At 53.0% G+C, this 14,680-nt stretch overlaps 1 protein-coding gene across 1 annotated transcript; it reads left to right on the top strand.

Moving 5' to 3' along the window:
- Positions 1–246: 246 nt before the first annotated feature.
- On the top strand, positions 247–13,181 carry LHFPL7 (LHFPL tetraspan subfamily member 7). Its single transcript, XM_045791538.2, has 4 exons — positions 247–1,077; positions 9,052–9,302; positions 10,076–10,214; positions 12,472–13,181. Exons 2-4 carry the CDS (start codon positions 9,102–9,104, stop codon positions 12,732–12,734), a joined length of 603 nt encoding a protein of 200 aa, XP_045647494.1. The 5' UTR covers positions 247–1,077; positions 9,052–9,101; the 3' UTR covers positions 12,735–13,181.
- The last annotated feature ends 1,499 nt before the right edge of the window (positions 13,182–14,680 follow it).

Genomic DNA, 14,680 nt, shown 5'->3' with positions numbered 1-14,680 from the left:
GTTCCCCATCCTCAGCTAACAGTTTTCCTCCCGGAAACCACCCTATCCCCCACCTGTAGTCCATGTAGTTCCAGTGGGGTGAAACTTGGGACCTGCCTACCCTATCCCCACCCCAATCCCATACCCCCAATCCTAGGGCACGTGACTTAAGTCTGGCCAATCAGAGCATCCCATCTTGCTGCCCATAATGATTGGTTTATGGTGGGCATATGACCTGAGCTTGTCCCTTGAGAGTTTGTCACCACATTTGCAGCAACTATGTGCAAAGAGAAGCTTTCTTTTCTTGGATTGCTTTCCTTTGGCCTCAGAAGGTCAGCCAGAAGCCAGCACTGTGAGAAAGAATCTGCCTGAGACTGAAGCCAACCCAGCAGAAAACAGAGCTGAGAGATGGGAGGAAAGAGAGGTCCTGAAGATATTGCTTGTTCACCTGGATCCAGCTGTGCCTGAAGCTGTATCATAGAATTTTTAGTTCAGTAAACCAATAAATTTCTCATTTCTACTTGAACCAGTTGGAGTTGCACCTGCATCATTAATAGCAAAAGACAAGACAAGCACCTACCCTGTGCCAAGTCTTACGCCAGATGCTAAGGATGAAGATTTTCAGATCCCGTGCCCACTTTCGGGAAGTTCACAGCCTGTAGAGAAGATCCTCAAGTCCCAGGGAAATATGTAAGTCGGTTCCCTGGACTAGAATTACCAAGGCAGAAAGGCGAGCACAGTGCCAAGAATTTCAACAACTGGTGTTTAACTGGAGAGGAGTTAATCCCTATTCATCCCTTCTCCTACCGAGGAAACACCATACCCTTACCCCATTCCGATGTGGGGCTGGCTTTTCCCGCTTTGCCCAGCCCATCCAGCAGCCTGGAGTGAGAGACTGTTGATTTAAGGAACTGGGAAGAAACACACAACACACACACGCACACAACTCAGACCAGCTTATCACCCACCTGGGCTTTAGTCGCCAACCCGAGTGTTTCCTTCAAAGGGAAGGAGACATTTTACAAGGTCATAGACTTATGTCCGAAGCTGGAGCCTGAGCAGAAGAGACCGCACTGGAAGCTCTTGCCCGGAAGTGTGGTGAGTCTGGAGGGAAGAATCTGAAGGGGGGAGAGGAGAATGTATTGTCCAGGGGCCATCGTGAGCTTCAGGGGCCCATGAACCCCTAAAATGACATATGCGTGTGTCTGTGTGCGTGTGCAAGCCTGCATGGGGAATGCAACCGTAGTTTTAAATCATGGTTTCAGAGGAATCTGTCACCTCCTGGAGGTAAGTCCCATGGTCTAGACCATGGCCTCCTTTCATAGGTGGGTGTTTTAGTCTGCTCCGGCGGCTGTGAGGAAGCCCCACAGGCTGAGTGACTTGTCAACCACAAACACTCCTCTGCCCCCGTTCTGGAGGCTGCGAATTCCAAGATCAAGACGCAGGCAGACGTGGCGTCTGGTGAGAGCGCACCTGCCAGTCTTCCCACCGCCTTCCTCTCTCTGTGTCCTCCCGCGGCAGAAGGGGTGAGGGAGCGCCCCGGGGCCTCCTTTACGAGGGCACAAATGCCTTCATGAGGGCCCCACCCTCACGACCTCCTCACCTCCCCAAGGCCCCACGTGCCCATACCATGAGCTCGGGGGTTAGGATTTCAACATACGAGTCTGGGGGCACCACACCTTCGGCCCACTGCGTCACACCCTTTGCCTCGCTCGCCCGGCCGGGTTGTAGCACAGCCAGGCCAGAAGCAGAAGTCTGGCTTACCTGGGAGAAGAGAAAGGGGTCCAAGTCCAGCTCCAGCGCAGTCCCAGCTGGCCCAGCAGCTCTCAGCCTGGCTGTCCCCTGCCCCCCTGCCCCCGGGCTGGGTCAGGCGCCCCTCCTCTCTGCTGGTGCCCAGCATTGCCCTGAGCTTTCTCTTGGCCCGAAGGTGCGCCGTCCCCATCTGTTGATTGACGGCTTGGGAAAACGCACGTCCGAAACTTCAGTTAGGCTACGTCACGTTCAGATACCTCTTCCTCCCCTCACACCTGCTCCTCCCAGAGCGTCCCCAAATCAGCAGCGGCAGCTCCCCCATCCCAGGTACCGAGGGAAAAAGCCCTGGAGGCCTCCTCACACTCCGTCTAATTCATAAGCACGTCCAGGTAGCTTGACCTTTGACCTTCAGCAGAGCTCCAGACTCTGCTCCTTTCCCCTTCCCTCGCTCTCGGCTCACCCATCTGGTCCACCCTTGTCTCGCACCTGACGGACTAAAGTTGGTAACTACTTCTCCCTCCTTCTCTCTTCTGCCTGGTTCTCCGCTCAGCAGCCAGAGTGAACATTTTATTTAATTAAATTAATTAATTAATTGATATTTTTTAGAGAGGGAGAGAGGGAATGGGGGAGGGCAGAGGGAGAGGGAATCTTAAGCAGGCTCCATACCGAGCGTGGAGTTGGATGCAGGGCCCCATCTCATGACCTGAGCTGAAATCACCAGTTGGACGCTTCAGCGACTGAGCCACCCCGGTGCCCCCAGAGTGATCTTTTGAAAACACAGGACAGGTCGCCACACTCCTGCTCAGGCCTACCCACAGATTCTGCATCTCACTCAGAAATTAAAAGCCAAAGATCTTCTTTGCCAGCAAGGCCCTCCACGACTCCCCTTCCCCCAGCTTCTTTTCTTCCTGAAACTTGCCAAGCCCATGCTCACCACAGGGCCTTTGCACCTTACCTCCCACTGCCTGGAATATTCCTCCCCCACGAATCCACATGGCTTCCTCCTTCAGCTCCTGCCCAAAGGTCACCTTCTCGTGGTTTCCCCTGACCTCTCCAACCACTCGGCACCTCCCTTCCCTGCTTCATCTTTCTCTACGGCATTTATTAACGTCCAGCATCTTATAGGCTGACTTGTTTATGTTCTTCCTGTCTTGCTTTCCTTCTAGAGTAGAAGCTCTGTGAGGACCGAAGTTGCGTCTGTTTTCCTCACTACTAAACCTGCAACACCTTGAACACTTCCAGGAACGTAACAGATACTCAATAAATATTTGTTGAATAGACGGATGGCTGGATGGACAGACAGACCCTATTGTTCTAACCTGTTGGTCTGTGTTGCCCACAAAACCGTAAACTCCTAGAGGGCGCAGACAACGCTCTGTTCACTACTGTGTCCACGAGGGGCACATCGGGCTGGGCACATCGGAGTTCAATGAACAAATGATCCACCCCTTTGGTTCACAGATAAGGACATGGAAGCCAGGAAAAAGAAAGGGACTTGGCTGCGGGGACATACCGAAGCACGAGCAGCCCCTCCCCCTGCCAAGTCCCGTCACTCCACCTGCTATGGCCGACTCTGGCTCCTCTGGGACCACGCAAGCTCCCTGGCCAGTTCAGGTGGGGGCCCCGACCGTGGACAGCCCAGGAACGTGCTGCGTATGCATCTGGCTTGTAAACTAACCTTTTACTCTCACCTGGGGCTCAGGTCGGAAGCCCAATTGCCTGAGTTTGAGTGCCTGCTTTACTCTTCCTTCCTGTTTTACCACTAACTTCCTGAGCCTTCCTTTTTGTATTCTGTAAAACTGGGAACTCTGGGGCACCTGGGACACTCCGTCGGTGAAGCATCTGCCTTCGGCTCAGGTCATGATCTCAGGGTCCTGGGATCGAGCCCCACATCAGGCTCCCTGATTCTCCCTCCGCCTCTGTCCCAACCCCCTGCCCGTGTTAGTTCTCGCTCTCTCTCTCTCCCTTGCTCGCTCGCTCTCAGATAAGCTTTTAAAAATCTTTTAAAATCAAACTGGGAACTCTGATAAGAGCACCTGCCCTGGAGTGGCCAGGAGGCTTACAGGAAGCCGGGCACTGCAAGTATTTCCGATGGGGCTTGGTGAGTGGTCCCTCGTCCTTGACCGCCATCAACAGTTAAATGCAGAGCTGGCGGAGGAGAAAAGGTTCAGTCCCTTTCAAGCTTCCCTTAGGTGGATTCCAGCTAATGGGAGTCCGCCCGGATGTGGTTTCAGGTTATAATGCCTCATTTAGGTTTCTGGGCACCTGGACGGTCGGCGTGATTTTCCCTTGTGACATTGAGGACATTATCTGGAGAACAAAACGCCTTTCAAGGTCAGAAACGCCTGGAGAGGCACAGGGGCAGCCAGAGAGATGCAAAAATCATGGGCCTCAGCTGGCTCTGGGCTCCCCGGCTTCCTGGCTGGAATTACACCCCTCGGGATCCTGCCCAACCCCCAGGAGAGGCTGATTTTGGTGTAGGAATAAAAGACTCCATCCGCGTTCACTCAAGGGGCTGCATCTCACCGCCGGCTAGCAGCCACCAGGTTTCTCTAATCCTGGGAATAAAATGTCCCTGCATTGTACCCCTGACCTCCCCGCCCAGGCTTCTCTCTCCCTCCCCCGAGACACACACATGCATTCTACCCCGTGAACCCCCAAGCCCCCAGCCCTTTATCCAGTGAGGTGAGGCGGCCTCCCCAAGGTCATAGTGTTGGGAAGGGGAAGATGTGGTCCGTCTGCTTCTTTCTACAACATCACCCTGCACGGTGATTAAACCCCATGCCCCATACCCCCTGGGATGTCTAATCTGCTTTTACAGATGGAGAAACTGAGGCCCAGACCAATGCAGCGTCTCGTCCCAGATCACACGACTGGGAAGTGGTAGAGTAATTGGCTGGCCTCCAAGCCCAGGACTCCTGCCACATTTAAAGTGCTAGCCAGGCTTGCAGACCCGAAGTGAAGCCCAAGGTTGAAAAGCACCGGGCCTGGGGAGTCTGCGTGGGTGCCCTTGGCTTGGCTGGCAGCTCAGACACTTTTGACCCTGGGTGCCCTTCAGCTGGCTCAGCCCTCCTGGGCCTCGCTTTCGGTCATCAATATAGTGTTGGCTATCAGCAAACCACCTCCCCCGTGGCCTCCTCGTCCTGCCACCTCTATTATTATTTAGATATGACTGGGTTTTAAATTAACTCAGTTTTTCATTAAAAGACATTTCAATTCTAAGTGGCCAACCAGCATCCCAGCAAAACATAGAACAAAACCACCACGATAAATACGAGGAAACCCCGCCCACATTCCTGAATTCTCACCCGACTTTGTTGCCTCTTCAAGGCTCCCCATCATTTTTAAAAGGAGGAGGTTGGGGGCGCCTGGGTGGCTCAGTCGGTTGAGCATCCGACTCTTGGTTTCAGCTCAGGTCATGATCTCAGGGTCGTGGGCTCGAGCCCCGCATCAGGCTCCATGCTCAGTGCAGAGTCTGCTTGGGATTCTCTCTCTCCCTCTCCCCTCCCCCCCACTCGTGTGTGCACTCTCTCAATAAAATAAAATCTTTAATAAATAAATAAATAAAATAAAAGGGGGAGGTTGACAGATTTTGAAAGGTGTTTAAGACTGATTAGCTCCGGGGCGCCTGGGTGGCTCGGTGGGTTAAGCGTCTGCCTTCAGCTCAGGTCATGATCCTGGGGGCCTAGGATCGAGCCCCACATCGGGCTCCCTGCTCAGCAGAGAGTCTGCTTCTCCCTCTCCCTCTGCCTGCTGCTCTGCCTACTTGTCCTCTCTCTCTCTAGCTGTCAAATAAATAAATAAAAATCTTAAAAAAAAAAAAAGACTGATTAGCTCCAACAGGGACTTTCTTCTTGATGTAAAGAGAAGTAACGAAGGAAAATCAAAAACTCAGTAACTTTGGCACTTTACGATCTAGTGACATTTAAGTGACACCCTGGATTTAGTGACATTTAAGTGACACCCTGGATTTAAGTGACACCCAAGGATCGTTGGAGGCACCATGGAATCCTGCATCCTTCCTCTGGAAAACTGTAGCACGGTTGTTCTCTGGAGACCCTTGACGTGCAGGGCTGTGGCATAAACTCTCCCTGTGTTTGTCAACGAGTGTGTCGGAGGGGCTGAGGCAGGTGGAGGGAAGGGTGTCATGCCGCATCGTCCCAGGAAGGGTCGAGGGGCCGCCAAGGGCGGATTAGTGGGTGTTTGCTGGTCAGTGGTTGAAGCTGGGCCTTGCCTTCCCTTTGGAGCGTTTTGCACCCCTCCCTGCCCTCTTGGGTAATTCTCAGTCTCCCTGCATCGCTGGCACCCTTCCCTTCCTTCCCCTTCTTCCCCATCCACCTGCCCCCTCCCTCTCTGAGAGCAAGCCAAGGGGACGGACACTGGGGAACAGGAGGTAGAGGGATGTCATCAGGGGAGAAGAAGGTGTTTCTGCTTCTCAGTCTGGGGGCTGGGGTCTTGGCTTGGATCTCAGTTTTCCCCTGAGTTGCCAGGGGATCTCGGGCAAGTCACATGAGCAATCTGGGCCTCCATTTTTGGTTTTTATCTCTTTGAAGTATCTGCTAATCCCACCTGGTGTGAGCAACAAGATAACAGCTATGACTAATACGAGTACTACTGCGAATAACCCCACTGCCCCCACCGGGATCACCACCACCATCATTCGTGGAGGACCTCCTGGGTGCAGGGCCCTCCACAAAGTAGCTTCTGTATGTCTTCTCATTGAATCCTCCCAACAACCGCTGAGATAGGTACTCGTATCAGGCTTGTTTTACAGACGAAGGAGGCTCAGAGAGGGTAGGTGCCTGGCCCAAAGTCACACAGCCAATACATAGGAGAGCCAGAAATTGACCCTCTGTGGCCTCACAGCCCGTACGCCTCCTCAAAGTGAAAGCATTTACTTGGGCTGTAAATGGTTGGAAGGTTGGTTTGTACCTGGGACTTTCAGAGATGCTTGGGGGCAGTTTCAGGGCAAGAGAAACGAAATTCTCTTGGGAGATGCCATCACCGGGTCAGAGGAGTTATTTTGGCCCCGTGGGGGTGGGGGGCGGCCACCTCTGGGCAGAGAGGGACAGATACACAGCCCGGCCTCAGACGAAAGCTAAGCGCTGGGGAGAGGAAGACAGTGGAAGAATAGAGGTCGGGGCTGAATGAGGCCGAGCAAGGAGATGGGAAGGAGCATGGTTACGCATTCAACTTAATCCCCGTTCAAGGCTCGGACAGATCCAGGTTCTAGCACTGCTGTCCCACATCTTAGCTGTGAGGTCCTGGGCATGTCTCCTGACTTCTCCAAGGAGCCACCTAGACCAGTGCCGGGGCCCGCAGCTGCTGGGCGACGCTGGGTAACTATTAGAACCATCACCCTGGGGCTCTCGGGAAGGACAGCTGCCGACTCCTCGGGTCTGGGTATGAATCCCTGGCCCGCCCCTTCTAACTGTGTCCTTGGGCTGAGTCGCCCACACCTCACTGAGCCTCAGCGTCCTCCCCTGTCAGACACGAGGTCATAGCACCCACCCGCGGCCCAGCAGACACGCGGGCCACAGGCGGGCTCTCCTCCAGTCCGCAAAGACGAGCTCGCTCCTGCCCTCTGGGCTTGTGGCCGGGGAGTCACGAAGCATGTGAGCTCTAGGATGTGGACTAATTGCCCAGCATGTGACAGTGTGTGGACAGCACCTGCCACCCAACTCACCCACCCACACTGGCGTCCTGGGTGGGTCTGGGGGAGTCTGTTAGCCTCTTTGGGCCTCTCCTTTCCCAGCTGTAAAATGGGAGGAGACTGAGATGAATGTTTGGCCACGTGGGCCCACAGGCGCCGTCGGCACGGAGGGAGAGACTGTGGCATAGTGCGGCCACCCCGGGGGAGGAGTCGGGATTTCTGGCTCCGAGGAAGCAGAGCTGTGCCATATGAGACAGCAAATGTGTTCCAAGGTGTAGGCCCCCCAAAATTCTGGCACAAGTCCACGCACATGGACGTTCACGGCAGAGCTGCCCATGGCAGAGGGCTGGAGCTGGCGAACAGCAGAGGGAATAGCACGCAGCCAGTGGAGGCGACGATGTGGCAGGTCCGGTCACGGTCAGCTCCGCACCCCTCAGTGTCATCGTGTCTCCGCACAGGCTTTCACCTGCCCGCTGCATTTTATTGCCGCTCTTTTGTCAGTTCCTGTTGGAGCCCATTTGCCCCCCAGCCCACCCCCCACCCCAAACACATGGCTGCCACCCAGCGCGGGGGGTGGCCCTCAACCAATGGCTGGCAGGAATTGGTATATAAAGACCACATCTCCCTCTGCCCTCTGGAGGGATAACTTGGAGGTGCCGGGTGTACCCCATCTCTCAGAGCCACCCTGGGGACAGCTGGCTTCGTAACACACTCTTAACCGGCCGCCTTCTCCCCCCATCCCACTTCCTCCTCCACAGGACCACCTCCCAAGTAAACTGCCTGCACCCAAACCCTCGTCTCAGGATCTGCTTCTGGGAAACTCCAAGTTAAACGGAATAGGTATACACACAGATACGTGGATCGACCCTAAAGGCATTATGCTTGGTGCCCAAAGTAGGAACCAAATGCAACATACGAAATAATGTCAATTACACAAATTAAAAATACACACTGGGGCGCCTGGGTGGCTCAGTCGGTTGAGCGTCTGCCTTCAGCTTGGTTCATGATCTCAGGGTCTTGGGACTGAGTCCCACGTTGGGCTCCTTGCTCAGTGGGGAACTGGCTTCTCCCTCTCCTTCTTGCTCATGCTCTCTCACTCCCTCTCTCTTTCTCAAATAAATAAATAAATAAAATCTTTAAAAAATTATACACATGCTGAACAATACCTATTTTGCAAAAATACCTCCAAACAAAAAGATGCAATTAAATAATTACAGCAGTCAGTGGTTGGCAGGAGTGAACTAATGGGCAGGGTGGATGCTGGAAACACAGCATCCATGTGTGATTTAGAAAAAGGTGCCCCCTCTGGGGGGCAGCAGCCCTTTGGGACGGTGCCACACTTGATGGGCTGAGCAATGAATGAATGAGCAAAGGAAGGAAGGAAACATGGGGGGGGGGGCTTGCTGGGATCGGAGATGACGATGTTCCATGCAGAGCGGGAGTGTTCAAAGTTCTGTTTAAGCACTAACATTTATTCTAGGATTTGGGGTTACTCTACTTCCAGAACTTGTTGGGGCAAAGCCTCACCCCCTCCCCAGATATTAACACCTCCCACTGCATCACCAGTCCGAAAAGGAGGCTGGGGACCTGGAGTCTAAACACAGGACCAGGTCCCTGACTGGGGGGGGGGCACCTTCATCAGCTCCTGGTTCCTCTCTTCCCAGCAGCCTCCGCCACTAATCTTGCCTGGTGACCGCTAGGTCATCGATGCTCCCTGATGGCAGGCAGCGTCTGGGCAGCCCTGGGACTCTCCCTAGCCTGCATCTCGGCCCTTAGCCTCATCTCTCCCGCCTGGTTCCAGTCCCACACCTTCTCCTTTGGCGTCCTCACCTACTGCTCCTGGCCTCGGGGTGACAGCTGGAACCAGAGCTGTGGGACCTTCAGGTCCCTGGAAGATATTCCTGACTTTGCCTGGAAGGTAAGACCTGGGCTGGGACCTCGGGGCACTATCAAATCCACCAGAGGCGGGGGGGGGGGGGCAGTTCTAGCCCCCACCGCCTACCCCACACTGAGCCTCTGAGTCTGCAGGTGTGCTGTGGAGTCTGGCTATCTGCATTTTAGCAAACACCCAGGAGGATTCTAAAGGCAGCTTCAAGTCCCTATAGCATCTTAGTAGAAATTAAGAAGTTTCCCCTTCTTCAGGACACTATACTGCCATCTGCTGGAAAAGGACTGTAACGAATATGCAAATCTATGATGATCCCAAGGCCTCTCCAAGGGTTGTACAGTGTACGACCTGTACACACCTACCTGGCCACCCTCTGAGTGCTGCTAAGTTTGAAAACCACAGCTAAGGTGTTGAAAGTCTGTTACGATGCACATTACCAAATTTAACAATGTGGACGAGGGGTCAGGCCTCCCAGTCCAACACCTCTAAGGAAGATTATACAGCCTCTAAAGCCAATAATTACAAGGGTGCCTCTCCTGGTGATCCCATCTTATAGCAGGTATTCAGTAAAGGTGGGGTATGGTGGCTGTAAATCTGGATCTTAATTCTGGCTTTACCACTTAATTAGCTGTGTGTCCTGAGGGAAATGACTCAACCTCCTTGGACCTCAGTTTGTGTATATGTAAAATGGGGGTAATAATAGCACAGACCTGTTGGGGGTTTAAGGACTAGTAGCTGAGAGAGACGTACACCTGCGCCTATCTGCCCCATTCAATACCCTCCTTCCTCTTTCTTCCTGACAGGTCTCGGCTGCAATTCTCCTTGGAGGATGGCTCTTGTTGGCCTTTAATGCAGTTCTCCTCCTATCTTGGGCCCTGGCCCCCAAAGGACTGTGTCCCAGAAGGGGCAGTGGCCCAATGCCAGGGGTGCAGGCAGCTGCAGGTAAATCCACTGTCACATAGCAAGCATTCCAGACGTGTTTGTAGAATGAATGAATGAATGAATGATCCCTGTGAGCAGAGCTGGGCCTCCTATGTTGAATCTCAGAGATAAACCCTAGAACTGAAGACTTTCTGGTTCTTGAGCAAGCCAAAAATCGTGGGGAGGGAATGGCATACTTAACATCACTCTCTCCTGCCCTTAGCTAAACCCAGTCCTAATAGTCTGTCCCCTTTGTTTCTCCCTCACCCATCCACTTTGTATCATCTTTACCAGGACCACCATACACAGTTGATCAGGTTGTGCACTGCACAAGGAAACCCCACTGAGGGCTGAGAGATGCTGAAGTCTAGCCTATGCGCCACTTGCTAAGCTGTGAAATGGCCAGGCTGCAACTCCCCAGGAAGGCTGCTTTTCTCTAACTCCCACCTAGGCTCTGGATGGTCTAGCCCAGGGCTCAACTGCAACCCTCATGCAATTAATCCCCCACCACCTCTCACCTGGATTAGAGTGATAACCACCTCACATGTCTCTCTGCTGCCACCTTTGCCCCTTAGAGTCTGTCTGCACACTGGCCAAACAGGTCCTGTTAAAACTGAAATCAGATTGGGCCACTCAAACTGGTTTATCTACCCTCTAGTGACTTCCTGTTACACTCAGAGCAAAATCCACACTCCTCGTCATGGCCCACGAGGCTCTGCCTGATGAAACCCTCCTTCCCTCGCCAATCTCACCTCTTACCCCTTCTGCCAGGCTCCACATGCTCCAGCCGCATGGCTTGCTTTCTGTTCCATGATACAGCATGCTTGTCCCCTCAGCCTGGGATTCTCTTCTCTCAGACCTTACATGTCTTGCTGCTCTACGTTGCTCAGATATCACGTCTCAGTGAGATCTCCCATGACCTCTAGGCAAGGGAGCTCCCCTCTCCCAAGATTCTCCTACCTCTCACCTTGGTCTGTATTTTTCACAGCGCTTACTCATCTGCCGGCCTGATGACTGTTCATCTCTCTCTGCTACAACATCAGCTCCTTGAGGGCAAGGTCACGTTTGCCTTGGCATCACCAGCACCTGGCACAGTGCTTCGCACATAATAGATGCTCACTAAATATTTGTTGAATCAATGGACGGAGCTATATAGTCCTTAGTCCTAGGCTTGTGCAGTGTCTGCAGGGGGGGCCATCAGGCAGTTACAACTCAATGGATATCTGATAAGCTAGGGATGAGCACAAGACGAAAGGAAAAACTCCAGGAGGGAGGAGAATGTTAACGAAGGCTTCCTGAAGGAGGTATCACTTGGGCTGAGTCTGAAAGTACAGGTGGGCATTGGTCAAATATAAAAGGGAATTTCAGGTAATGGGAACATTGGGGGCAAAAGCACAGAGACAAGTGAGCTCAGTGTGTTCACAGAACTGTAAGCAGACCAATGTGGCTGAAGAGCAGCAAGAGAAGCTAGGGTCATGTGATTCTCCGGCACCGAGAGTCCTTGAAGGTGAGGACGTGTAGTTTATTTCCTTAGGCTCATAGTGCCCACCACAGCACCTGCAACAGTTTTGATGAATGAATGCATGCACGGATAGGTGGGTTGGTGAATGAATGAATGACAGGGTGGGTAGGTAAGTAGGTGAACTGATGGATGGATCTATGTATTAGTGGATGATAGATGGTTGGGTGAATGGATGGACGGGTAGGTGGGTGGATGGATGGTTGGGTGTGTGGATGGGTTGGTGGACAGATGGGTGGGTGGGTGTATGGGTAGGTGGGTGGATGGATGGATGGATGGATGGATGGATGGATGGATGGATGGATGATTGAGTGGGTGGCTGGGTGGATAGATGGTTGGTTGAGTAGGTGGGTGGATGGATGGATGGTTGAGTAGGTAGATGGGTGGGTGGTGGGTGGATGGGTGGATGGACAGACGGATGGACGAGTAGGTGGATGGGTGGGTGTATGGATGGTTGGGTGGGGTGCAGGTGGCTAAGTGGGCAGACGGGTAGATGGACAGATAAGTGAATGGATAGGTGGATAGGGGGATGAAGAGATGAGGGGGTTAGAATATGGTTGAATGGGTGGGTGAGTAGATGGACAGTTGGGTGGAAGACTAGTTGAGTGATGGGGTAAAAGGATAGATGATAAGTCAATATATAAGTGAACGGATTCATGAATGGGAGGGTAGATAGGAGGGTGGATCAATGAGTCCTGGCATGAGGTTAGCCCAGAGTCCCTTGACTGACACACTGGTGTTCCTTCCTTCCGTCTCCAGCCACCACTACCATTGTGGGCCTGCTGGTTTTCCCCGTCAGCCTGGCCTCCCCATTTGCCAAGGAAGCCTGCGGAGCCTCCTCTGTGTACCGCAGCGGGCAGTGCCAGCTGGGCTGGGGCTATGTGACTGCCATCCTCAACGCAGTGCTAGCCAGCCTCCTGCCTACGATCGGGTGGCCCCGCAGGACCAAGGTCCAGGGGAGGACCATCGTCTTCTCCGGTGACACTGAGAAAATCATCCTCATGCCAGAAATGAGCAAATAAACATTGCCCAGGAGGAGCAAAAAGGGCCCACTTCAGCGCAGTAGGAAATCACCACGAATCCACATTCGAACCTCACTTCTGCTGCCTCTGTGCTGTGTGACCTCGGGCAAATCACTTCACCTCTCTGGACCACCGAGCAGTCTGGGATGAGGGGGGAGGGGTGTGTGTGTGAAATAATGCCTACCTCGTTGGGTTGTTAGGAGAATTAACTTGAGATGCTGGTGTAAATAAAGCGCTTAGCACCATGTTAAGGCCCACTGTATTCGAGAAACTTCAGCTTATTATTATTAACATCCCTATCTCACAGGACTCCTTAGGAAGAGAACATCTATTCATGAAGAATGCCCAGGGGGCGCCCGGCTGACTTAGTCAGGGGAACATGGGACCCCCTCGGGGTTGTGAGTTTAAGCCCCATGTTGGATGTAGAGTTTACTTAAAGAAATAAAAGTGTACCTGGGACAATTCTGAGTCCATCTGTCCCTCCAACACATCTTTCAATAGGCACGTTCACATTCCCTTTCGCGCCCCTCCATCTTTATAACTCCTCTTTTCCTGGAGAATTTGAGAATTATTTCTTTCCCAAATATTTAGTGAGTGCCCATACGTACAAGAAGAGTTTGTACAAAAGTGTGTCCGGTGTTGGGGTGGGGATGGGGGGACCTGTCTCATCCCCCCACCCCATGCAAACAGCCCCACGATGTGGAGACCTCACTGTTACTTGCGGGACAAGGTAGGCCCTTCCAGATCTCATTCCAATCTCTCTCTTCAGCCTCTTTCCTGTCACACCCCCAGCCCCTGTGCCTGTCCTTCCGCCACACTGAATTCTGGGTCCACAGAAGGTCTCTTCACACTTCCACCCCATGCACACGCTCTCTCTGCCAGGGATGCAGGAGCCAGTCTGGGGCTTTCACTTATCATGACCCATTGCCCTTCTCTGGGAGCAGCCCCTTAATCTTTCCTTGGGAGATGACCGCCAGCAGCTCTCTAACCATCCCATGTTATGGATAAATGAGCCCTTCTAGCCAATAAAGCCTGGTGGGAGAGACTGGTTCAGAGATGGGCATGGAATTGGAGTACACCAGCTTGGAGGAGAGCAGAATCATGACAGGAACAGAGATGGAGCTCTAAGGACTTCAGCTGAACTCCTGGATCCAGCCATGCCTGCTCCCCTACCCACAGGAGACATGGTCATGGGCAGCTCGAGGCTGGCATCCTCCTAGCTTGGCCGCTGCAGAAGGAAAGCATGAATGGCTCACTTTCCAGGGAAGGAATCTGACTGGTCAGGACAGAGTCACGTGCCCCCTGGGGGGTGGGCATATCAGCAGTCTCTCTAGTAGACCATGGTTGTAGCTAGGAGATACAGCTCCCCAGAACATGGGAGAAGTTGCTGGTACTGGAATAGGGGAAGGACGCTAGGTAGGCAAAAACATTCGATGCCCAGCTCCCTTTTGAAGGGTAGCTTTATTATCCCCAGTTCACAGTAGTGGAAACTGAGGCTCAGAGAAGTACAGTCACTTGCCTATGTCTGCACAGCCGACTGGGATTTGAACCCAGGTCTGTCACACTCTATGGTGGAAGCAAAATAAAACCTTTAAACCTGGCTTTGCTCCCTCTGCCCAGCCTAGCTTGTCTTGACCAAATGCTTTCAGCTTTAAATGCTCAACCGAGAATATCTGTAAGCAACCCCCGGGAGCGACTCCATTACCTTGAAAACACGCAGACTGCAGACAATGCAGCTTGCATTCACCTTCCACAAAGAACAAGAAAGGTGACCTGACAGCTTTCTTAGAAAAAAGGAGAGGGGGGCCTGGGTGGCTTAGTCAGTTAAGCGTCTGACTCTTGATTTTGGCTCAGGTCATGACGTCAGGGTCCTGGGGTTGAGCCCTGCATCGGGCTCAGTGCTCACTGAGGAGTCTGTTTGAGGATTCTCTCCCTCTCCCTCTGCC

Source organism: Ursus americanus, chromosome 30, assembly GCF_024610735.1.
Source record: "Ursus americanus isolate L20-20 chromosome 30, mUrsAme1.1.p, whole genome shotgun sequence".
Classification (NCBI taxonomy): domain Eukaryota; kingdom Metazoa; phylum Chordata; class Mammalia; order Carnivora; family Ursidae; genus Ursus; species Ursus americanus.
Note: the sequence above shows the minus strand (reverse complement) of the source record. Positions and strands in the feature narration are given on the sequence as shown.

What these genes read in the sequence shown, in the direction of transcription:
- LHFPL7 (XM_045791538.2), top strand. Translation starts at nt 9,102, where the DNA reads ATGGCAGGCAGCGTCTGGGCAGCCCTGGGACTCTCCCTAGCCTGCATC. An exon ending in TTCCTGACTTTGCCTGGAAG is followed by an intron (nt 9,303 to 10,075) that starts GTAAGACCTGGG and finishes TCTTCCTGACAG; the next exon opens with GTCTCGGCTGCAATTCTCCT. An exon ending in AGGGGTGCAGGCAGCTGCAG is followed by an intron (nt 10,215 to 12,471) that starts GTAAATCCACTG and finishes TTCCGTCTCCAG; the next exon opens with CCACCACTACCATTGTGGGC.